This window comes from Vigna umbellata, chromosome 1, assembly GCF_029865625.1.
Source record: "Vigna umbellata cultivar VRB3 chromosome 1, Vumbellata_1.0, whole genome shotgun sequence".
Classification (NCBI taxonomy): Eukaryota; Viridiplantae; Streptophyta; class Magnoliopsida; order Fabales; family Fabaceae; genus Vigna; species Vigna umbellata.
In genome coordinates, this window is record NC_142165.1 from 47319132 (window position 1) to 47344000 (window position 24869).

The following is a 24869-nucleotide window of genomic DNA, read 5'->3' on the forward strand; positions in this document are numbered from 1 at the left end:
ATTCTTTTAATAAATAAACACAAACAATTTAATTTAATATGAATTACTAAAAATCGAATACAACTAGGCAGTCCAAGAAAAACCAAAGTGAAAACTTAGTGATCATGAACTGTAAAATTGTATTTTTAAGATTGCCACGTGATCATGAACTGTAAAATTGTATTTTTAATATTGCCACGTGATCATGAACTGTAAAATTGTCAAAATTATTTAACAAGTTAAATATAGTTGTCTAGTTATTTTGAAGTGTATATGAGATGACTTAATACAGTATCTAGGACATAAGGAAGAATGAGTGGAAATTTGTTGTTGATCTAATCTGTACCATATAATAAGTATTATTAAAACAAAAACATGGAAATCAATAAGTTCGACACATCATAGTTAACGTACTAAACAATGTACAGATAAATGAGTCCAAAGTTTGCATAGGAATGAAGATGTTGTGTCTAGTAAGTAGGCAACGAAAATTCCAAGATAAGAGAAAAAAAGGTTTATAAGACAGATTCAGAAGAAATGAGAGAGTAGAAAACACCTTAGCAATGGACAAGACAAACCCCACTTCCTGTCTGTTCTTGTTGGACACAAAATTAGCAATTAATCCTTAGCCAATTATAAGGAACCCCTCAAGAAACAGACACAAAAGCAACAACAGCAAAATTTTCTCAAAATTCAGGGGCAAAATAATAATAATAATAATAATTATAATAATAAAAGTTGGAATTCAGGTCTGTAACAAACTCTGTACAAGTGTATCAAACTCCAATGTATACTATCCATGCTGACGCAAGTGATAGCAAATCTGTTACCCTAGCTGACCCCTAAACAAGAAAATATGAATTTAACCAACAAAAAATAGGAGTGCCAATATCCATTTTAGAAGTTTTAAGGGTTGAAGAAGTGGTCACCACAATGGCATTTCCACCCCAATGGCTTGTAGTTGGAGTACCTGTTGTTACCTTGGGGAGAAGAAGGGTTAAAAAAAGTTGCCATGGCAGAAGTTTTGGTAAGATCTGGACGGTTAGAGTCATGACTAGGCAAAGTGGGCACTTGGACTGCCATGCATGGATGACAATCATTGCACTTGTTGTGACAGCTTGGAGGAATGGAACCTAGCCTGTTTTTCTCCTCAAATAACAGTTCCTGTACATGGAAAACACATTTTGTGCAGATTCTTGTTAGACCATTTACACATACTTGAAGCAGTGATGTTGTGGAAAGGAAACCAAAACAAAGATGGCTAAGATTAGAGCTTACTCTTGGAGAGATTGCAGTGCGAGGGTGATTGGAGGCAGAAACGAGAGATAGAAAATTGTGAAGCAAAAGTACGATGAGCAAGGAGGTGGTTGTGTAGTAATGATATGAATTAAGTGAAGCCATGAATGCATATCATATCACCCCTTAAAGTCATTCCCCATCTGAAAGAGAAAACTAGGTGGCAGAAATTAATGAAAGTTAACTGAGATCTGGATGGCAGTCCTCTGAAGAAACTTTATCAACTTGTGGAGAAGCAAAGCGAGAGAGAGAGAGAGAGAGTGAGAGAGAGAAGCAAAGTGAAGCAGAAAGCGAAAAGATGAAAAAAGGAAGAAGGGTTTTGCTTATTTTCCAGAGTAGAGTGGTGCTTTTCTTGCCATGGCGTATAGCCTGAAGGAAGAGAAGAGAGGTACATAAATTGGAAGATGTGTTGGCAGCAAACAAGTAGAGAGGGAGAGAGAGAAAGGGAGGTGCAGAGTGCAGAGTGTAGCAGAAAAGTGAAAGGAACGACTCAAGAGAGTTAAGCAAATTGGGAGAATCCACATCAGTATCAAGGGCCCCCCCTTGGACAGCGTTCTATTAGTAGTTTGAGACTTGAGACTTTGAACCTAGTTATTAGAAACTGCTTGGATAACAAATGGCTTTGTCCTTTCTGTGTGTTTAAAAATATCACAGACAGGAGAGGGTAGTTCAAATTGGCATTTATTATGCTAACTAATTTTTGTCTCAGTTCTCAGTTAAAGATTCATCTCTTTGACTGTCATTGACCTCTATTACCTACATTCTGGACTTTTTGCACCTGATTATGGCTGCTAGTGCAAACCCTTTGTGTGCCTTGTGTTTGCCCTCAGAAAAATGTGCTGTAAATTAATGAGTAATGTTTTGGCTATAATGTAAGATTTTAGATGTTCAGTGAGTAAAAAGCATGGATTATTACTGACCCCTCAAGTTCGTATACAGACCAAGAAATTAAATGATTAAGTACTTGTATTTATTACCTATTTTCCTTCAAGGAGCACTCCCTACAGAAGTGGTCCCTTAGTTAATATCATGTTAAATTGATTTGAAGGGGACTCGTATTAAATATAACTTCAGGCATTTTACAAATTGCAATTAACAACGCTTTATGTACACACAAAAACTGATATTACAGCAACAAGCAGTACAGTTTTGTTGGAAAAACAAAAGCAAATACTTCACTGTATTTCTCTGCACTATGCACACACTGTATGATGTGAGTCGAGCAAGATAATATAATTTTCCTTTATCCTTGACTTAATGCTTTTAGTGTAACACCGTCCGTTGTAGTACGTAGGTTATGTTAAAAAATTATCATACTTTGTAACGAAAAACAGTAAAGAGAGATTTTAACAGAAGGTGTTTGTGAAAATTTTGGAAATGAATTGGATGGCTGTCATATATCCTAAAAGGTGGATTTCTAAAATTGATCTAGCACGCATCAAGAAAGCATTTCACACCCAATAAGTTTAAGGGGCATGTGAAACTATTCTCGTTTCAGTTTCCTTTTCGAGGTTTCGGGATTCCTTGCTGTGACTCTACAGCTTTCAATTAGTCAAAGCTGCCATCAGAGTATTGACATTGCACTGAGAGGGTGAGAGGGATTGTGACTGTGGGAGTGACCAGACCTACGCATCTTTCTTACCACTGAGCAGGAAAAAGATGTCTCTGCAAAGATAAAAAATATTTCCATTTTCTACAGCTTTACCCTTTCTTCTAAACTCCACACTAGTCACTAATCAAATGATGTGCTGATCATCATCAAAAACAACTCGAGATATTTTCTCTTTTTTCATTGCTTTTTCCCCCCGAGGTTTCTAATCGAGGATTCGATTACTTTTACCATTAGCGGAGTACAAAGGTCTCGCAAAAGACAAGGACACTCTCGCTTTGCTTCTCTTACATCTATTTTAATGTACCTTCAAATTCCTTGCTTGCTCTGAATACTGAACATAAATTTTATTATTGTTTTGAAAAAAAAGTACCATGAGTTGGGTTCACATTCACATGCAATCCCTGATTTAGTGGCGTTGATAGTTTCGACAATTGTGACCACAAACAAGGAAATGAATAATTGCAAAGTGTATTGTAGCCTTCTAGGTAACCCAATCCAGTTTTGCGTAGTACCCGAAAAAAATGTTTATTTTTGTATCTGAATTTTAACCTCTCCTTTTCACTCGTTAAATTCAGATCAAAGGTAAAACCACAGTTGACGTCCTCATCAGTTTTGCCATGTTTTTAAATTAAAACTTAAAGCTCCTTATTCTTTGCCTCCATAAGTTTTATGATTTATTATATTTTTTAATAAGGCTTTATCATTGTTTTAAAATAAGGCTTTATGATTTAAAAATAATTAACGAGGTCTTAACATTCCATGCAATTAATCATTGAATCAATTGATACAGGGTAAATTTGAGTCTTTAAATTAAATACATAAAAAACAACGTAGAAAAAGAAAAAGATAAGTATAAAATCCCAAACTATAATCAGCCCTGTGAAATGTGAGAACATAGATAGACAAAAGCACAGATTGGGCTACACCATATCCCCGTGAATTACTTTGAAACCTAAAACATTCTCTGCCGACTGACCTTGTCTACAATTTTAGAACATCTATACCACATTCCATTTTGTTCTTTGAAGAACACCCATAAGAGCTTTAACTATGACAAGCTGGCTTATAATGAGGATACAATAGGCAAGATCGGTCTACTATTTATTTAATTTCACAGCGCAAGCAAATCAATTACATTTTACTATCTTAATTAATAAGAACGTTGGGTGGAGTTTTTTTTTTTTAAATAACATTTTTCAAAAGCTCTAGACAATAATTTATTTTATAGTTTGTTTCAACTTTATCTTTTACTTATTTTTCTTTTTCCAATTTATTTTTTCATTTTTCCCTCAACTAAAGGGCATTAAAAATACTCTAAAGTTAACAAAAACAAATAATTATTTCTCCAATATCATCAGTGTATTTGATTTAGTGGAAAGAAATATAGAAGATGAAAATAGAAACGAAATAAGTTGAAAAGAGAAATAGGAAAAAAAAGAAAAAAATCAAGGGGACACCATACAAGGCAAGAAACGTAAGGCTGAACCGACCGCTAGAAAGGGGATATACGAAAAAGAAAAAGTGAGTGGGGTATTCTGGTTTCTATCTCAAAGGGACAACATCCAGGCAAGAACATCAGCTGAAAAGTTTGCCTCGATAGATGTGTGCCCAAGATATTTAAATAACTTGTTAGCAAATACCAAATAGATCTAACCATATAGAAGCAAGGACGAGGCAGATGCCAACCTTTGGTAATTAGAATGATGAAAACAGAGAATAAATCTCCCCTAAAATTCTCTTGAAACCCGTAGATTGTGAGCTGTAGTCCCATTCCCTTATAAATACCCTAAAATTCCACCTTTAAGACAGTTCAAGATCCCAAAGATGACGTCCAACCTACTAACCTACTAATAAAATGGCCAAGGTGATCCCAGGGATTACAAACTGAAGAATACTCGTGAATTTCCAAATTCGCAGCCCTATCACAGTTCAGTTTCAGAAATTGTTCATTAGAAGGAGGGGAGTGGGGATAAGACACAGTTACTTTTATATCTACCGCTGGACGATTTCATATTGGAGTAGTCGTCCAAATTACCACAGAAAATAAACTAGATAGGATCAATCAGTTTAGAAGTAGCAGGCCCCGATAGGTTGAGCAGTCGTTGAAATGCTGATTTCAGAAAACATCTTATATTGTAGGGATAAAAAGATCCTCGGCCTATAAATCTTACAATATCCGTAGTTTTTTCTGGGTCTCAACATTAGATTTCAATGTATAGGAGGTGCCGAAGCCTCCAATAGAATTTGTTTTGGGTAATTCACCTTGACCAATAGACATTTCAAAAATTATGAACGAATACTGAAGGTTCATTTCAATATATGACACAGAAACATGCAAGGGACAAAAACTGTTGTACCGAACCCTTATACCACCAATATAAGCATTTAAAAACAAAATTGATGAACAGCTTATAAATTTGATTTCAAAGTACATGCACAGACACGAAGAACCAGCGGATCTTTCCTAACAGAACTGGACAGAGTTCAACAAATGCTCCTACCTTAGTATGTCTTACCTCTCGAGTAATCTCCTCTCACCTGTATCCACAGCAAATTTGAGGTATTCTGGAAAAAACGAGTAACCATTAATTATGTGCTAATAACATTTTGGTAATTTCGATTGTGTAAAAATCTATGATTCAGTGTACACAGAAAAAAGTATACAATATTTCACCATGATTTGCCACTTCAAAATTTCAGGAACTTCCTCCTATTTTAACCCAATCATATTTGATGCACCTCCTGTTTTACCACACCCTCAGCCGAGTTTGACATTTCTAATGTATCTTGCCGATCACTGATTTCGGGCTTGCTTTCCCATAGCTTACCAGCCTTCCCGATTGCAAGAATCAGATCAAGTTGTTTTCGCTGTTGTTCCTACGTGAACGATCAGACATAACCAACATAATTCAAACTGATGACAAAAAGAATGAGGATACTTTGGCAAGTAAAATAGTCAAGAAAGTTTTTTATTAGCCAGTTAAGGTCAAATTGGATCCAAGGTCAAAGTATAACCTTTACATTACCAGAAAAAAAAAAAAAACAAGGTGTTCTATTGCAACGCAGCTAAAGATTTAGTAGTTTGTACGAGGTTGCCAAAGTACACCCAATTGTCCACACTACAAATGTTTCAACTGCAAAATTTGAGACATCGTCATTGAATTCATGTCCCAATTATACTGGGTGATCCAAAACAAATTCTACCAACTGTAAAACAAAAACAGGCCAGGAGTCCAAAAGTTTGCTAACATACCCCTAAAATTTGAGTATATCTTATCCCCCATTGTTGCTAGCTAACATACACTGCATAAACTAAATACATAAATATAAATATATTTTTTGTTCCTATAATCTACATAAATTTAATATTTTTAGGTTTTAGTTTCTGCTAGCAGCAAATACCACTTAACCTTCAAGACATAGCTATATCAAGATCAATGTCTAGTCAACTATATAAGAATTAAAAAACCTAAAGGGAAAGAAACTATAGGAACCAAACAAAGTGTAGAAAAAAACTTCAACTGTAAGGGCTAAAAAACAAACTTTTAAAATAGAGACCAAAAACCAAAATTGAAGTACACAAAAGAGACCAAAAACGCTTTAACTTAGATTATTATTATATAATAAAATTACAAACAAAATAATTCAAACAACAAAGTCCAGTCATATACAATGGTGCCTACACTGTCCTCCATAATTCAAATAACATAGGGGATAGGATTACCTGCATTGCTAATAAAACGTGTTGAATTTCACCAAGTTCCTGCTCTAAAATGTCTGATTGCACTGCTAATGCTCTAGCAGCCTCAGAATTCTTCTGGGCCAAAGCTGCAGTCTTCAAGAAATGAACAAATAATTATTTATGTTTTTCATACATTAAACTTCAAGCATTCACTCAAAATAAGGTATTTCCATGTGTCAATATGATATATAAATGCCAATGCAAATTTGTTTTTACGAAAAAAAGTGTACAGAAAGGCATAACGAATAAATGCTAACAATAATTAAAATATGAATAGTTATTACAGTATATTTTACAATATATTTCATTTAAGAAGAACCAAAGACATTCAAATTCAGCTATACTTCAATGACCAGGAATAATACTTCCAAATACCTCAGCAACCCACTCCGATATTACTATGCTGATCAGGCCATATGGCGGTAAATTGTTGTTTTCTGCTCAGTGTGGCTATAATTTTCGTCAAAGTAAATCACTATATTAAAGGGAATCCAAAGGCCCATCTGAGACACAAGAGACACAGGTTCAGTTCCTTTTGGTGGTTGAGGTACTACCACACTACCCATCAAATTCACCAAGGCACTTGGTCAATTTTAGTGCCTTGCTAAATTTAACTTAAGTGCTGACTGTTGATACTAGTAAAATGACAAGAAGACAAGCTAACTTGCTAATTGTGATGCTATGGTGTATAAACATAATGTAAACAAAAATAATTGGTTTCAAGCACCCACTGACTATTAGCAGCCTGGGATTTTGTAAACAAATCAAATTTGAGAACAGTGGAGGATCACCATCAACGGATATTGATGAATGTGTTGAAGATGAGATCTCCTTGGGGGATGACAATGAAGAACTGACACGGTTGACAGCAACTGCAAGGGCAGCTGGGGATAAGAAGCAAGTAAAAGTACTTCAGATCTCAATTAAATGGCTAACACAGGCGCGGTAAGGAGCAAAAGGATACTGAAGACATGAAGCTTAATTCGGATGAAACATAAAAAGATGCTTAAGAAAGACCCAAATCTAATGAAGAAGAAAATGAATATTTGGACAATTACAGGGCTTCCACCTTACAACTTAAGGTTTGGGTAGAAGTTTTTGTGTTGCAATTGTTCTAGCCAAAAGGTGTACGACCCCGATCAGCTAAAGCATTCAAGTGTCATCCTTTTGCCTCATCCGGCCTCCTTTATCCTAATCGGCCTCTGACCTTTTGGTCCCCGTATTTAAGAGATTAACAAATATTCTCCCTCTCTTATTACGTGCCTCTCACTGGTCATTCCATTTAAACACCTCTTTTAACTCTCTATAACATTCACCATAATGTCCAATAAATAACCAGATCCAACACGACCCACTAAGCATTTAAATTAGTTATCCCAGTCGGCATTGGGGGTCTGGATTGGGCCTACCACAACACCCATTATCCAAAGCATCTACAAAGAAGTGTGCCTTTTTGCGCTTCAACAATGCCAGTATTTTCAACATCCAATCCATGAATTTGAAGCAAAAGCTATTAGAATTACCTTCAAAAGGATGTCATCAATCTTCTCTAATCTTTGATGGCCAACCAAACACACTGCAAGTAATTAGTATTGCAATTCAATCCTTCCCGCCCCAACTCTAAATCGGTTAAATTTCAATGTAAGATAAAATAAACCTGTGCATAGTTGCCCAAGCACACATTAAGAGCTCAAAGGGTTTTAGTATAAGCAAGTGTTGAAGATGTAAAAACCATATCAGGAACAGCTTAAGATTTTAGGAGTTGATACTCGACTGCAGCTATAGAACTGAATTCAGCGATGATTCTACGAATCTAATTTCCAAATAAGAACTTCGTCCAGAAAATGAAGGATATTTATGTCTTTTTGTCATGAACAATAATTTGAACGGGTAGCAAATTTGGTTATGAATCATAATCTTCAATGTTTGCTGCAAATTACCATTGTTGTAATCGTTATAGCTATTATGCTATCAGCCTTATTGTATCACGGGGCTTTCCTGTCACTACTAGACCTATGTGCTAGTGTCACCCGACCAACTCACTTCATACCATACCAAAATCCTAAACTCACACCATATTACACTTTCTAAAGCTCAGCTGTCACTATTCAGAAATTTTAACCATTCGGAAGTTGCCAATTATGCATTAAAAATATGATCCTCACAGTGATCGCTGAATGAAATACAAGCTAATTCACTCAACAAACAACTATATTCCAAAGGTTCAAAAAAATCACGCGCTTAAAGAGAAAGATTAGTTACCTCAGCTATGGGATCCTTCAAGGCCTTTCTCGTAACCCTAAACCTAATCCCTAATTTCTCGAGCTGTCTTGACAAAACCCTCACAACCGTCAGGGAACTCTTCAAATCCTCCTCCAATTTCTCAATCCTCTGGAGAAAGTTAACCTCCAACCCACCCTTCCCGTTCTCCACACAAACGCGCCTCCACTGGCGCCTCCGAATCCAAACGCCGATCAAAACCCCGATCACAAGCATCGTGACGCCAAACGGAGCGGCTCTGGTGCCGATCCCGGCCAGTAGGTCGTTTTTGGAAGCCGCAACTACGGTGGCAGCGGAGGAAGCGACGGCGGAAGAGAGGAGGCAAGAGAACTCGAGGAAAGAAAGGAGAGAGTCAAAATTGGAATCGGCAGTGACATGTTGGAATCGGAGGGGAAAGGAGTCGGCGCTGACTGTGAGAGAATTGAAGCGATGAGCGGTAAGTTTGAGGTTTGGGGTGGTGAGGTAGAGGGGGCGCGAGGTTATGATGGAGAGGGCGAGTGAGAGGTTGTGGTTTCTGTTAGTGGTGGTTGCGCTGAGTAAGAAAGGGTGGTGGTGACACGTGAGTAGCATGGTTTGTTGAAAGTTGCAAATTTCGTTAATGTGTATGGAGTAGAAGAAGCAACATTGATTATGGTATAGTTATAGTAGTAGAGATATCATATCATGGTTGGTTTAAGAGTTTTGGTGACGATACCTTCGAGGACTCAGTATATGCAGCACCTCCACATCACCGCTCCTCAGTAACTGAACTAGGATTTGATTTCATCATTTTATCTAGCTTTTTTCTTTCATTCAAGACCATTTCGAAAATGGAAAATCTGATATTACTTCGGGATTAGTGTGAGCTTATCATTTTGCTTGTTAAAGTGTTGTCTTTAATTACTTTTCATAAATTTAAATGATTTTTTAATTATTTATAAGGAGGAATTAAATGAAAACATAAATAGTATTTCATGTTAAAAAAACGTCTAATATTTACTGTACTTAATACTAGCAAATAGAAATATTAGCAGGATAATAAGAGAACTTATAACTGTGAAATCAGAACCCCGGATCTGTCTTTCTTCGCAGTAGTCTCACCCAAATGAAAACAATTCATTGTCATTACACTTAATAGGTCATTGCATGTCGACAGCCAACAGAAGTTGCAACGAAGCGTGTTTTCACATAGACAGATCGTTAAAACAATTTATACAGGTTTTCTCTTCTATTGGATAAACACGAACTAATCAGAAAGCGGTTCAAACCAGAACCAATCCATAGAAAGGTATGAAATTATGGATCTACGGTTCAAACCTTTGATATTACAATTACGGGGATAGATAGAATTCTAAGAAGGAAAACAATAAACTGGGGGCTTTTTAGGGGCCTATACCATATAGATAGCTGATTATATCGGTAATCCAACCATTTCAAGAAAATAAATAACCAAAATTTAATTTTAAAAAATGAATTTGTTAGTTTTATGTTCAATTTAAATTGATTTTTATTATACTAAAAATATAATTATTGTTGAATTTTATAAACCAGTTAATATGAACATCCCAGTATAAGAGGGGGAAGATATAGAAATTGTCTAATGACCTATACGTCATAAATCGTAAACCAAAATGCTCCAGAAAACGCCATTCACAATACAATTATAATACGATTATATATAAATTTAAATTAGTGATTTGATCCAATTTCCGAGCGACCGGACAAAGACCGGTAAGTTTACCAAAGGGTACATCTTTGGTTAGTATGAACTATGAAGACTGAAAAAAAAAGTCACTAACATAACATAATATTCAATGGCTATTGTCAGCCATCATCCAATAACTACGCAAGAAAAGTAAAAAAAGTTCAAGCATCCTAAGACTAAGACAAATGGACACTCAATCGCAGAGTAGATAATACTGAATGAAGACAGTGTCAATGCCCAAATAAAAAAAATAAAAAGTTATTGCCCCAGGATGCACCATCTTCATACTTTAACACATTTCGTATGAAACTTCTAGTAGTACGGCATGTAACGATTTGGCCTTCTAAACCTAGGAACCTTCCTGCAGGTTATTTGATGAAAATGAAATAAAAAATCAAAACATAAAACATCAATCAAAACCAGAGTTCACAACAGGTGCAAATTGAGATTAGGGGTGCAACATACCCATATCCATAAGGGGAGTAAAAGTAAGGAGGAGTATATGGCCTCCTGAAGCCGTATGCCATGTAAGGATTAAACCGTCTAGGACGATGTTGTTTCATTCCAGGGACATTGGTCCTCTTAGGTAAAACCTATATATACAAGTATGCAAATGATTAAATACTACTAAATTAACTTAATGATCACTTGGCTGATTCAAACAATAGTAACCTAGTTCAAATAATAACTCAATGGACACAGCGTACCTTCAGTTGCCTGCCATGCAGTTCAGATTCATTCAAGACGAGAGCCTCTTGAACAGCTTCAACTTCAACAAATTCCACATAAGCAAAACCTTTAGGCTGGCCAAACTTGTCTGTCAAGATAGTGACCCTGTTCACAGTACCACAGGATTGAAAGTGTTGCTGCACTTCTTCTGGTGTGCATGCATAATCAACCTGCACAAACCCAAATCAATTTCAAGGGATTTTGATGCCGATAGTATCAAGTTAATCAGAAAGGGGCTTACACTCAGTTATCTTAAAAAATAAAATAGATTCCAGATTTACATCCTGACATCATATATGTAATAACATTGTTCTAGTAAAAAATTATAATATTACACAAATATATCCAGTTAAAACAGTCCTAATAAAAATGAAAAAAGTGTACAGCTGAATTATGATCTATTTAACTTGGAATTGCATAAATCTAAGGACAATTCAATTGAGAAACTCTGGAGCATAATTTCTCTTATCCTTCATTTCTATCTCCACATTATCACCTTTGTGTATTGAAACCTTTACATCACTACTTTTATCTAACATTAGACCTCTTGAAAACGACGGCAGACAGATCACCTTCCTACTGTGACAAACGTAAGTGCAACTCATTAACAAATATGTATTTACCAACTCCTCACCAGTTCTTACTTCATAAACTCTTTCAATCTGATCAAGAGTTATTATTTATAACTACAACATGCAGAGACAACCATCTTCCCAACTCCTCAAACATCAGAAGAATTTCAAAATTTCTAACTCCATAAACTACCAATTCCTATCAACAGGACGTCCAAAGCATAAAGCCTTACCGAGCTATGCACCGTATTCATGTAATTTTAATTTATGTCCATAGTCATTTTACAGGCTCTTCTCAAACTTTAGATAAAACCCTTTTCCTTCTACTCCTTGGTTTCAGCCTCTTTATAGCCTTTACAATAGCACCAACATTTCTCTGGCATACAAGCTACTCCCAATAATGGGCAAGGTAGTAATGCATCACCAGTAAAGGATGTACAAGAAAAGCCTAAACATATTGGTCATAATTCTAACTTTTTATGTAAAAATTTCACTATTAGAATTTTGCATGATGTTAGAAGAGGGATAAAGGGGAAAAAATGCAAAATAATCATTCTCTTGAAACTCGATGATTTGTGAAAACACTTAATATGAGAAAGGAAAGACCTAAAACACCAGTTACTCTTATTTTAAAGAGATGAAAACAATTATGAGATAAAAAGACAGCAGGTAAGCAGTGGCTGCATGCCAATGGGCATGCTAACCAAATGGAACACAACAAAGGCACTACAGACCACACTGCAATCAACAATAGGGCTCTAACACTAGGATTGCATGCCCAGCACTTACAGAATGTTCTTCCAAAAGAACCACAAGCTGTCTCCTCCAAGGGTGAAGTTGATGCATCTTTAACACATTCTACTCCAGCTGTACCAGTTTCAGCCATCCATGAAATGTCACTAATAGTTTCCCCAACATATTTTCTTTTTCTCTTCTATTTACTCATTTCTTTCTTCTTTTTTTCTCAACATGATCTTTTTCTTTCTGTATAATTTTTCATTCTTTTCCTTTTTTTTCTTTTCAGAAGCTTAGTTTTTTCCTCCTCAATCTTTTGTCTTTGTTTTCCTTCATGTATCTTATTAAATTTCATAAGCATAACATACTTTCTTTTTTCCCTCTAGAACAACCCTAAGAGACACCAATCACATTGCCCCACACACAAAATACAATGCAAGCATCCCAGCGCTAATTATAGAACCTGAGTAATAAGAATGACCCTGCGATGATAGTCAGACAAAAGTCAAACCCTGTCTCCGAATATTAACAGTATACACTCCAAAACAAAAAGAATATGCATTTTCAAATATATCATAATAAAAAAAATACAATGCATAAGAAAGAACATCTAGAATTAAACTCAAGACCCATTCAACCAAGGTTTCTACTGAAAAAACTAAACAAATAAAAGAATGCTTTAAAAGCGGCCAAATTAATAGATAGCCCAAGACATGACATGTGCGTTATACCCAGTGATAAACAACGGCAAGAAGTTTCAAATTTTAGAATTATCAAATGTCAATCAGAAAGGGCATGAAGGAGAAGCTTTGCTAAATACCTTATATGAAATCTTTCATAGATCACTGCTAATTTCCAACATAGCATTGGTAAAACATTAAGATTAGAAAGAAAAAAAAAATTATTCCCCGTAAGGTCTAAAGAAACTACTCAATGGTACTCAAATTTCCAATTTAATAGACTTATTTCTATTTGCAATTTAATAGACTCCAACTACCAAGATCTCTTGCATGTTTTTCACTACTTTTTCCTTGTATCACATACAAACACAAAGGATCGGCAGGACAATTTGATCCAAAGTTTATGGGCCCTATAACTTGTCTTAGGAAAAAGCACGAAGATATGTTTATCCAACTTAAACAGTTATGGATGATAATAGTATTCCTTCCAACTTAAACAGTTATGGATGATAATAGTATTCCTTTTTGATTGCATGAAATATTAAATATGTAATCAATGTATAACTGCTACGCATCATACACAATAGAGCAGCACTCTAATGCTCAAAGAAACTGAAACATAATGCCATTACCAAGTATAATCTCCACAATTTCACATTGGTTAACATTTAAAGCGACCCTGACATACGAGTAATGCCTAGTGTACCACATCCATATCTAAAATTGGAAAATTTAAATTTGATATGAAAAACATTATAACCACTGCCATGGCGTCCCACGTTGTCTTAATCAATTTGATTAAAATAAATAATGTTACAATTAAAGTGGAAAATGTATAACCAAATTTGGGATTATAAGGGAATAAATAACAAACTGAAAGTTAAGTTATTGCAAGTTACAATCTCCCAATTACATAAAGTGTTTCACAATTGTGCAACTTGGTTACAGAACCTATGAAGAGTGTATTGAATATTATATTGCACCAAATAACATAGGATTAGGATATTTTTAACAGTATAAGCTTCATAAAACACTATGGGGAAATTAAACCACTCACAAACACCATGTCTCTATGTGTGTGTCCAACTAAACTAATATTCTTTTGCAGCAATGCATAAAGACCATAAATTATAAGTAAAATGTAAACGGTTCCTGCAGTTCTTCTGACCGATTTATACTTAGTTAGGTAGTTTATTATCTAATATGTAAGCTATCAGTTCAAAGGCTGGAGCTAACGATTTGGCAGATCAGTTTTTGGTTTTTGGTCCAACTAATCAATCCAGTCGGACTGTTTTAACTTCCACAACTTGAGCTAAATAGGACTAATAAATATGTACTAAATACAGTTCGTATTAACCAAATCAGGTCCTGTAATTTAAGTTGATTAGGAAAAAGGTAACGATTTTGTATCCAACTAAAAAGAGTAGTCGAATGCAAACTTCCACATAAATACGGCAGAGAAGGGAAATCATGATTCAAATTGAAAAACTAGTAAAATAAAAAAAGAGGATATGATGTGATTCATACATTGCCAACAAAAACAGACCGAGAATCTGCCTCCTCCTTGTTTGCTTGAGAAGCAGCTGCATTAGCAGGATCTGCAAAAGGTATTCAATCTTGAAGTTTAAAACAATATGTGGGAACTCTATTTAGACAATAGTCACTCGATTTGGTAAAATCCATATATTTCACAGAATATAGTTCAGCAAAGGACATTGTATGTTTTACCAAAATTTTAACCAAAGACAAGTATACAAATAAGAATACTTCAAATAAAATTACTTGATTAGAAACTAAGAATTAATCACAGTTGTCAATGGCAAATAGTGAAATGCGGGGCAACCGCAAAAAACACTATAGGAAATTTGACGGAACCACGACTCCAATTTTGAAACTTTGATCTCGACTACGAGTTCAGAGAGATTTTTATTCAAGCTCTGGTGTTTTTAGGTTTATCAATACATCAAATTTACTAAAAAAAACTGGTGAGTTTTAGGTTTTATGAAAAATGACGATAGATGAGATGGAAGAGGTTATTGTTCGAGTTCTGGTACGCTTTAGGTTTTAATCATAATCATAAAGGACGAGTTTAAAGAAGACTGGTATTTAGCTGTGGACAAAGCTCATAAGAAACGCATTCTGGTAACCAAAGAGTTTAACGTTCCACAAAAGAATTGCATAACGATAATGATGGGAGTACTCTCAAGCGCGACCAAACCGATAACAGGGATTGAACAAGATCAGAGAACGGCGAGATGAGAAAACTCGAGGATCAGTTCGAAATGAAAAAGAATACTGGCTAATCAAAAGATGATGAGATAAAATTGATGAATTGAATGAAAAGATGTGATGAGAAACCTTGAACACTGCCAATTTCCTTCTCGACCTTGGCTTGCATCTCGCGAAGCGCTGCGGCTTCCTCCTCCATCTCCTTCAATCGGCGCTTCATCTCGTCGAGCTCCTTGACGGCGGCGTCATCGTCGGCGGCGGACATGTCTACGTCTCCTTCCATCTCACCCTCGTCGGGGATCTCTCCTCCGTACACCTCGTGCTCTTCCTCCTCCATCTTACAATTCCAGAAAAACCAAATGCAACAAATACACTCCCTGCCAACAACACAATTGTTGCAATGAAAATTAGGGTTCTTCTACTTCTTCATTATTTATTTATAATTATAATACACTTTACGTGTTTGATTTGGGAAATTACACGAGAGCACCGTGTTGTCTTATGTTGTTTAGAGTGTTTCTTTTACTACGATTTTAGCACTTATCATAAAATTTAATTTTCATATAATTAAGTCAAAATAAATAGTATATTCAAATATATGATATTATAATTATATATAATAAAAAATTAAAATTATATATGATGAAAAGTTTAGTTTGTGATGTGAGGTTGAATTTTATCGTTGATAAATTTTAAAAAAATCTTTGGAAATTCAAATTAAAAATGTAAATTAAAAAAAATATCAAGAAAACTAAACATAAACTATGAGATAATTTGACATAAATAGAATGATTAATTTGACTACTTATATACATAGTTTTTATGTGTAAAGGGAAGTATGTTTAGAATGTCTAATTAATTAATAGAATAAAGAGACACAAGATATTTATCTTATCAGGTTAAAAATTAATTAAAATAATAGAGAGTTGAAGAGAAATTTGAATGATTTCTTAGAAAAAAACGTGTGGAAAGAAATTTAGATTCAAAAACTTGTTACTTGTTATTGAAAATAAAACTTAACAAATATATATATATATATATATATATATATATATATATATATATATATATATATATATATATTTCTCAATTACATAAAAAAGTTGTTTATAATGAGCAACTTATACATATTATTATAATTTTTATATATACTTATATATCATAACCAAATAATTAAAAAATATTTTTTAAATTGAGTAATTAAAAAGATAAACACATAAGTTTTGAGATATTGTTAAAAATATATTTTTTTTCAGCCATTGGAAAATTTATAAAAACGGATAAATAATATACAAATTCCGTATGCACGGTGTATACATAAAAGAAAAAAACAAAAAGAAAATGTTGTATAAACTCTTATAAATTTTATTATCAAGTGTTGATTTAATAACTTTTATTTATATTTCAAATTTTATCTTAGTACTTTTATGTTTTTAATTTTTCAATAACCTTCCTACACACTTTGGGGAAGGGATGTAAAAAGTTTGTTCAAAAGTTGACCATCTTTTCTACATCATTCGACAAAAGATATAAAAAGAGTGTAAAAAGGATGTGAACACCCTTTTTACATCTTTCTACAAAAGATATGGAAATGGTGTAAAAAGGGTGTACAAGAATTGTTCAAAACATGTAGAAAGGTGTACATGAATTGTGCAAAACATGTAAAAAGGGTTTACAACGATGTAGAAAATTGTAGAAAGAGTGTACCAAAGGGTGAACACTCTTTCTACATCTTTCTGCAAAAGATATGAAAAGGGTGTAGAAAAGGTGTACAAATGGTGTATAAAGGGTGCACAAAGGATGCACAAAGGATCTAAGGAGATACACAAATGTTGTAGAAAGAGTGTAGAATGAAGTAGAATGGTGTACAACGATGTATGAAGGATATAGAAATTGTGTAAAAATGATGGAGAAGGGTACAGAAGAGGGTAAAAAGGTTGTAGAAAGGGTGTACAACTTTCCTACATCTTGTTACACCCTTTCCACACGTTTTCCACACCCTTTCTATATATTTTCTACATCCTTTCAACACCTTATCTAAAACATTTCTAGCCCCCTTCTAAAACCTTTTTACAAAATTTCTACACCCTTTCTACAATCTAATAAATCGGGGGTATAGTTTTCTCATATCATTCTTACAACCTTCGGATAAGCTTTCTACACACTTCTAACACTATCCTAAATCATTTTTACATCCTTTCTACATCGTTTCTACACCCTTGCTACACCATTTACACACCTCTTTCATTCCTTCCTACGTCATTTTAGATCCTTCCTAACAACCTTCTTACATATTTATTACATTATTCGTACTTTCTTCCTACAACTTTCCAACATCTTTCTACACTCTTTCTATACTTTTTTTATATATTTTCCACACTCTTTCTACACTTTTCTACACTCTTTGTACACCCCATGTACACCCTTCTACAAAGTGTGTAAAGACATGTACAAAAGGTGTACACCCTTTCTACATCATTCTACAAAAGATATAAAAAGGGTGTAGAAATTGTATACAAAATGTGTAAAAAAGGTGTACAAAGGGTGAACACCCTTTCTATATCTTTCTACAAAAGATATGGAAATGGTGTAGAAAGGGTGTACAAGATTTGTATAAAGAATTTTAAAAGGGTATACAAATGATGTATAGAGGTTGTACAAAGCATTTACAACGATTTAGAAAATTGTAGAAAACCAAGGGTGCACACCCTTTCTACAAAAGATATGGAAAGGGTGTAAAAAAGGTGTACAAAGGGTCTATAAAGAGTGTATAGAGGGTATAGAAAGGGTATACAGAGTATGTATAATGAGTTTACAAAAGGGTGTAGAAAGGTTGTAGAATGATGTAGAAAGATGTAGAAAGAGTGTAGAAATATGTAGAAATGGTGTATAAAGGATGGAGAAGGGTATAGAAAGAGTGTATAAAGGTTGTAGAAAGAGTGTAAACATTTCCTACATCTTGTTACACCTTTTCTACATCATTTCTACACCCTTTCTACAACCTAATAAATCGGGACTATAGTCTTCCCATATCATTCTTACAACCTCCAAATAACCTTTCTACACATTTCTAACACTATCCTAAACCCTTTCTACACATTTACACCTTTTGGCATAGTGCTTTTTACACTCTTTCTACATCTTTCCACACTATTTGTACACATTTTTTTCACTCTTTGTACACTGCTACACATTCTTTACATCATTTCTACACCCTTCGTACACCTTTTTATACCTTTGCTACACCCTATATACACCCTTTGTACATCATTTGTACACCCTTTATACACATTTTCTACATCTTTCTACCAAAGATATAGAAAGATATATACCTTTTGTACACCCTTTGTACAAATGGGATACACCATTTTTACATCTCTCTACAAAGGGTGTATAAAGTGTGTACAAAATGGCGTACACGCTTTCTACGTCTTTCTATAAATGATATATAAGTGGTGTACAAGTGGTATAGAAATGGTGTAGAAAAAGTGTACAAAACGTGTACAAGGATGTAGAAAATTGTAAAAAGTGTACAAATTGTGTACAAAAGATATATAAAAGATATGAAAAGGGTGTAGGAACTAATCTTTTACGCATTTTTTAATTTTAATTCAAAATAATAAAATTAAACATGTGACATTAGTTTGTTGTACATGTATCTTGAAAATATGACACATTACTAACCACATAAAAAAAACTAACAAAAAATTGATCAAAATTAAAATAATAGTTTATAAATTCATCAACCTTATTTATTTGTTTATTTTAGAAATATTTTTCAAATACTAGTTTATTTTGAAAATAAAATTAAAATTCCAGTGTAATCCCTTTCTTTTGATTGAAAAAATTAAATATTATAATGGATCATCAAAGAAGTGGTTATACCGTAACCATAAATTTGGAAGTTAAATTATTTTGAAGTAATATAGTCTAATTCAATTAAATAACAATCTTATTTTTATTTGTTTAAATTCAAGAAAATCGATCTATAAATAAATTTAAACATTTTTAAACAATGTAGAGGCCTTTAAAACAAATATACTGTGAGTAGTTAGACAGTATATCTATACTGAATTTCAAAAAATTAGGTTTACTTATTTATTTAGTTTTTATAATTATACAAAATTTACCTTTATATAAAAAAAATATACTTTATTACTTACAAATGTCATTTTAATCCTTTTTAATCTATTCTCATACTATTTTAGAAATCACATCTATTCTCATACTATTTTAGATATTTCTTTTGGTTTGTTTCTAATTATTACATACCACTCGAATATAAGGAATAAGATATTACTTGACCTAAAAGTCACACTAAACAATCATAAAAATTTATGCAATTCGCATATATTCAAAACAATATTTTTATTCAAGAATGTATACAATTCACATATATTCAAATTTTACATATTGTATAATATAAATATATATACAATTATTACATTATAAAATTACAACATTAACTATAGTTATTTGGATTAAAGAGTGTTTTAATCAACGATCTCTTTATAATGTTTTTCTCACAATCCCAACTATATAGGTAAATATCCAAAAAATCAACTCCACATCAATAATATTTCCTTTTCAACCATCCAATAAAGAAAATAAATAAATAAAATCAAAGTAAAATTAATTATTTTTATCATATCAAAACCTTAACCTATGGAAATTAAACTATACTTATATTCCAAGAGTTATAACATTTAAAGAAATACAATAAAAAATAATGTATAATCTATGTACAAACTTTTTGTTTTTTTTTTAATTTTAAACCTACTATTAAAACAATACCAGAGTATTCTATTTATATATAAACTAACAAACCAAAAGAAATATCATATCATAAACCTGATCTCTAGTGTCTCTCGTTGTTGTAATAAAACAAACACTTCATATTACACGGTTGATTTAGAAAGAAAAGGACATATACACAAAAATTATTCTATTATACATGGAGCGACAGCTATGTTTATTTTGACAATATTTTTAATAACTCAATGAGTGTGGATATTGTTTTATTCAACTCCAGACAAAATTGAAGTTAACTTATTTAGAAGAAATAATGTTGTAATAAACTTATTACATTATATAAATATTATTATTTTTTTGTATGCATTTTTGAGACAACTATTCCGCAACGCGTAAAATGGTGGTGGGATCAGAGGAAAGTAAGATAGAAGGAGCTGTCCTCAACAACCGTTTCACTCTTCTTCAAACACTGTTTTATGAAACCAAACCAACTAACTTCTAATTGGTGTGGGGAAACACGTCTCTACGCTTCCACCTCATTCCAACACGTGTCACCTGACACGTGTCCCTCCAAAAAATACCAATAAATGTAAACGATGAAGAAATAAATTTCTCCTATGATTGATGAAAAAAAAAGAACAAAAAAGATCGTCACCTTTTATTCGAGTTTTGAGGTGAAAGGGAAGGAGACAGTTAGAAAGAGAGTGGAAATGGCAGGTGCTGGTGCAGGAGGAGGGTATGGGGACGCGAACCAGAGGATAGATTACGTCTTCAAGGTGGTGCTGATTGGTGACTCTGCGGTGGGGAAGTCACAGATTCTAGCGAGGTTTGCCAGGAACGAGTTCAGCTTGGACTCAAAGTCCACCATCGGTGTTGAATTTCAGACGCGGACTTTGCTCATCGATCACAAGACCGTTAAGGCTCAGATCTGGGACACGGCTGGCCAAGAACGGTACTCTAACTGCTCTTCCAGCTATCTCTTTTCCTTTTCCCTACTTTCTTCATTTTTAGCTTCGCTTTCAATCTGTCATCTGCACCACCGCCTCGTTTCGCGCGTGATCTCATCACCGCCGCCAGCGATCCTCTATTAACTAAGCTTATCATCACGATCAAGTTCTGGATTCCTGATTGATGAGTGACAGAAGCAGCAAAACGAATAGCACGCCGTATTCAAGAGCATGTGCTAGGTTTAATAAATATCTGGAATTTACCACGAAACAAGGAAAACTGCTTATTCGAGAGAATTTGTGTTGTTGGACGAACACTTGACATAACTCGTCACCGTGATTTTCGTTAATCATAAAGAAAACTTAATTTCCAATTTAGTTAATTATATTAAAATGTAAAATATAACCAAGAGTGTGTATTAACTTGTGTGAAACATTATCAGTTAAACCGGTAGTTTGGAGTTATAGTTATGTTAGGCTAACTTATGTTCGGAAAACCTTGATATTGGGATTGTAATTATGGTTCCAATAGTAGCTGCGGTGTGGTCACCACTCTCGTTGATACTGTCAAAAACTATGGACAAATATTGTGATATGGTTGCAAAGACCTGAAAATTCTTGATTTTGTGGCTAGATTTATAGTTTTGGTTGTGCATTAGAATCAGTTATTTGTGTTGATGCTATTGGTCGCCGAAATTGTGGGGTTGCTGTTAGTTAATTACCCCAGTGATTTTTTTTTTTTAAATTTGCAACGGTATTTTTTTCGTGAAAAACTGTTGTGGAACGAGTTTATGGCCACCATGTCATAGTCTTGCAGCATTTGTTTTGTGAATGTGTAGTTATTATGCAAAATTCAAAGCTATATGTAATCCTGGTAGATTTAGTTAAGTCTGCGTTTCTCATTGCTGCCTTTGTCTTTCTTCATTTTGGTCAATCGTCGCTGTTATGGTCTAAGTATTGATAAATTTATAGATCAACTTCACCGGAATTGATAGTTATGCCTTTTTTGATTGATTGTTAGTTTCATAAAGATGCTGACTTTCTTCTTACTCCATTTCTAACATTTTATATTCTCGAACTATATAAAACCATAATTTTTTCTAAAGGAAAATGAATTCTGAATTTGGAACATATTTGGTATTATTGTGGGAGGGATTCCAACTGAATGGAGTGATTGTAGTGCATGAATTATTGCATAAGTTGTTTAATGTAATACGATCTCATGTTTTACAGAGTTTAGAGAAATGCGTTTGCTTAGATTTGTTTATAAGACATAGAAATAGAATCTCGTTATACTTCCCGCTCTCAACTAGTCAACTAGATGTCAATATTCTCCATTTATTGAGCTTTTACAATAACAACTGATTTTTCCAATATGAACTACATCAAACCTCAGTTTTTAAACATTGATATTTACCACATACATAAACACGGAAGAACCTGCGACAGACCATCCATGGAAGTGGATGCCAATGTTGTTGTAAAATAAAGGGCTGCGAGTATATTGCAAAAGCTAACAAACAGTTAGTTGCAAATTTTAAAACCCCTATTCTTGATGTCGTGATTCACGGAAGCTACGTCCGTCGAAGACCTTAGTCCAACAGTTGTTGGATTCTTTTCTTCTTCTGCAAGTTGTGAACTTTGAGTTGTTGCTGGATTTTTCTTCCAGCAAACCTTGGGAATTTTGGACAATCATGAACCACTCCGCTAATGCTTCCTTCAAAATCACTCAACTCATTTCTCTTCTATCTCTCCCTCACATAGCTCATTTCTTTTTTTCTTCTTCTAATATTCTGGGTATATTTATTCTTTAAGAGTTTATCTTATTAGATTCTAAATATCTCAAAGAATGAGAAGTTTTTATTGTATCTTGATAGAATTGCACAATACAGCAACAAGTGTGTACGCATCAGGAAGTATTATTTTTTTCGTGATTTCGTCAGGTTTTTACAACAAATGTTGGGTACCGTATTACATAAATTTTCCACACTTATAAATTATACTGACCAACATATTTAGTTTGGACATGTTTTCCTGTTTCTCACATATTTGTTATGAAGCATGTAGATTAGAGATATATTTTCTTGCATGCAAATTATATCTATTTAGTGTTTCTTCTCGTTATTTATTTATTGGTTGGAATGGTTGACTTACAAGTACATTAAATGTCAGTTTAGCCTCATATATGAATGGTTTATGATGCAGCTACAGAGCAGTTACAAGTGCATACTACAGGGGTGCTGTGGGGGCAATGTTGGTTTATGATATCACTAAACGCCAAACCTTTGATCACATACCCCGGTGGTTAGAAGAGCTGCGCAACCATGCTGACAAGAACATAGTGATAATTCTGATAGGAAACAAATGTGATCTTGAGAACCAGCGTGATGTACCCACCGAGGATGCAAAAGAATTTGCTGAGAAAGAAGGGTTGTTTTTCCTAGAGACCTCAGCACTGGAGGCAACTAATGTTGAAACAGCCTTCGTAACTGTCTTGACAGAAATATACAACATCCTCAACAAGAAGAATCTAACTGCTGATGAAAGTCAGGGAAATGGTAACTCCGCATCTTTGTCTGGCCAGAAGATTATCGTTCCAGGCCCTGCACAGGAACTTCCTGCTAGGAGGAATATGTGTTGTCAAGCATCTTGACTTATTTATAATTAATTTCTATAGTGTATCTCATGCTTGTGTTCTTGTTACCAAATTTTAAAGGTTTTGGCGCATTGCTTTTTGTACATTTAAATTTAATTTGTTTTGGTTGCCGAGTAAACCACTAAAATGAACAATTGCGTGGTTCAATATATACGTGATTTTTGTAGGTGAATTGGTGGAACTTGGAACGTTCTCGCATTTGATAATGTCATCACTCTTGTTTGTAGTTTTGACATGGCTACATTTTGTTGGTACGGCAAAGCGATCATGAGATACGTATGTGCAGATAATGGGTTTTTCAATTATAGCTTCAACCGTCCATAAAATTAGATTTTGATAAATTAATTGTTGAAAGAGTTGAAATTGAAAAACATTTATTTGTTGAAAACTGTGTTTTTAAAATAATTTTGTACAAATAAATATAAATGGAGACTACTTTTAAAAAGGCAGTTATTGCAATAAAACACGTAGTCATTTAATTTGAATTAGAATTAATATCTTTGACCGTTTACTAAATACAATGAGTTTAAATTATTATTTCTTAGTTCTGTTCAATATTATTCATTTATTGGTAACGTGACATGCAATTAAATGTGTTATGTCACGTTATTTCAAAATAATAACATAGGCTAGGTATATCTCAATATATATCGAATCATTAACCAATAACAGAGATCGTTTTAACTTTTACGTTTCATTTGGTATAAAAAATGAGTAAATCAATCAAAATTATTCAAAATGACTATAACATAACCATTAGAAGTTAATAACACTAGTAAATGCCAATATATATTTGATCAAAATGTTCAAATTTTGTAATTTTAAAAAATATGAGGACCAAAACAAACTTTTCTTTAAGAGATTAAAACAAAAATTGATTTTGTTTACACATATTACAAAAAAATATCCAGTCTTATAATTTAAATGGTTCTATCCGATTATCCAACCTAGTCTAACCTATTTATAATTAGGTTGA

The 24869-nt window shown here is 33.7% G+C and overlaps 4 protein-coding genes across 5 annotated transcripts; 1 reads left to right on the forward strand and 3 right to left on the reverse strand.

The window, feature by feature from the left end:
- Nucleotides 1–684: 684 nt before the first annotated feature.
- LOC148205537 (EPIDERMAL PATTERNING FACTOR-like protein 1) lies at nt 685–5036 on the reverse strand. Its single transcript, XM_088103448.1, has 2 exons — nt 1258–5036; nt 685–1143 (listed from the first exon to the last, which is right to left on the reverse strand). The coding sequence occupies exons 1-2, from the start codon at nt 1378–1380 to the stop codon at nt 886–888; spliced, it is 381 nt and encodes a 126-aa protein (XP_087959574.1). The 5' UTR covers nt 1381–5036; the 3' UTR covers nt 685–885.
- Nucleotides 5037–5220: 184 nt separating this feature from the next.
- On the reverse strand, nt 5221–9594 carry LOC148205538 (uncharacterized). Of its 2 annotated transcripts, none has more exons than XM_088103447.1 (4): nt 8892–9594; nt 6612–6722; nt 5552–5764; nt 5221–5452 (listed from the first exon to the last, which is right to left on the reverse strand). In XM_088103447.1, the coding sequence occupies exons 1-3, from the start codon at nt 9477–9479 to the stop codon at nt 5612–5614; spliced, it is 852 nt and encodes a 283-aa protein (XP_087959573.1). In that variant the 5' UTR covers nt 9480–9594; the 3' UTR covers nt 5221–5452; nt 5552–5611. The 2 variants fall into 2 exon arrangements, with proteins under 2 accessions (XP_087959573.1, XP_087959572.1); XM_088103446.1 differs by having other exon boundaries at nt 5562–5764; nt 8892–9592.
- Nucleotides 9595–10537: 943 nt separating this feature from the next.
- Nucleotides 10538–15982, reverse strand: LOC148205539 (polyadenylate-binding protein 2-like). Its single transcript, XM_088103452.1, has 5 exons — nt 15668–15982; nt 14837–14907; nt 11301–11492; nt 11059–11186; nt 10538–10954 (listed from the first exon to the last, which is right to left on the reverse strand). Exons 1-5 carry the CDS (start codon nt 15873–15875, stop codon nt 10906–10908), a joined length of 648 nt encoding a protein of 215 aa, XP_087959578.1. The 5' UTR covers nt 15876–15982; the 3' UTR covers nt 10538–10905.
- A 4917-nt stretch (nt 15983–20899) lies between these two features.
- LOC148205540 (ras-related protein Rab11A-like) lies at nt 20900–24126 on the forward strand. Its single transcript, XM_088103451.1, has 2 exons — nt 20900–21242; nt 23443–24126. The coding sequence occupies exons 1-2, from the start codon at nt 20908–20910 to the stop codon at nt 23888–23890; spliced, it is 783 nt and encodes a 260-aa protein (XP_087959577.1). The 5' UTR covers nt 20900–20907; the 3' UTR covers nt 23891–24126.
- The last annotated feature ends 743 nt before the right edge of the window (nt 24127–24869 follow it).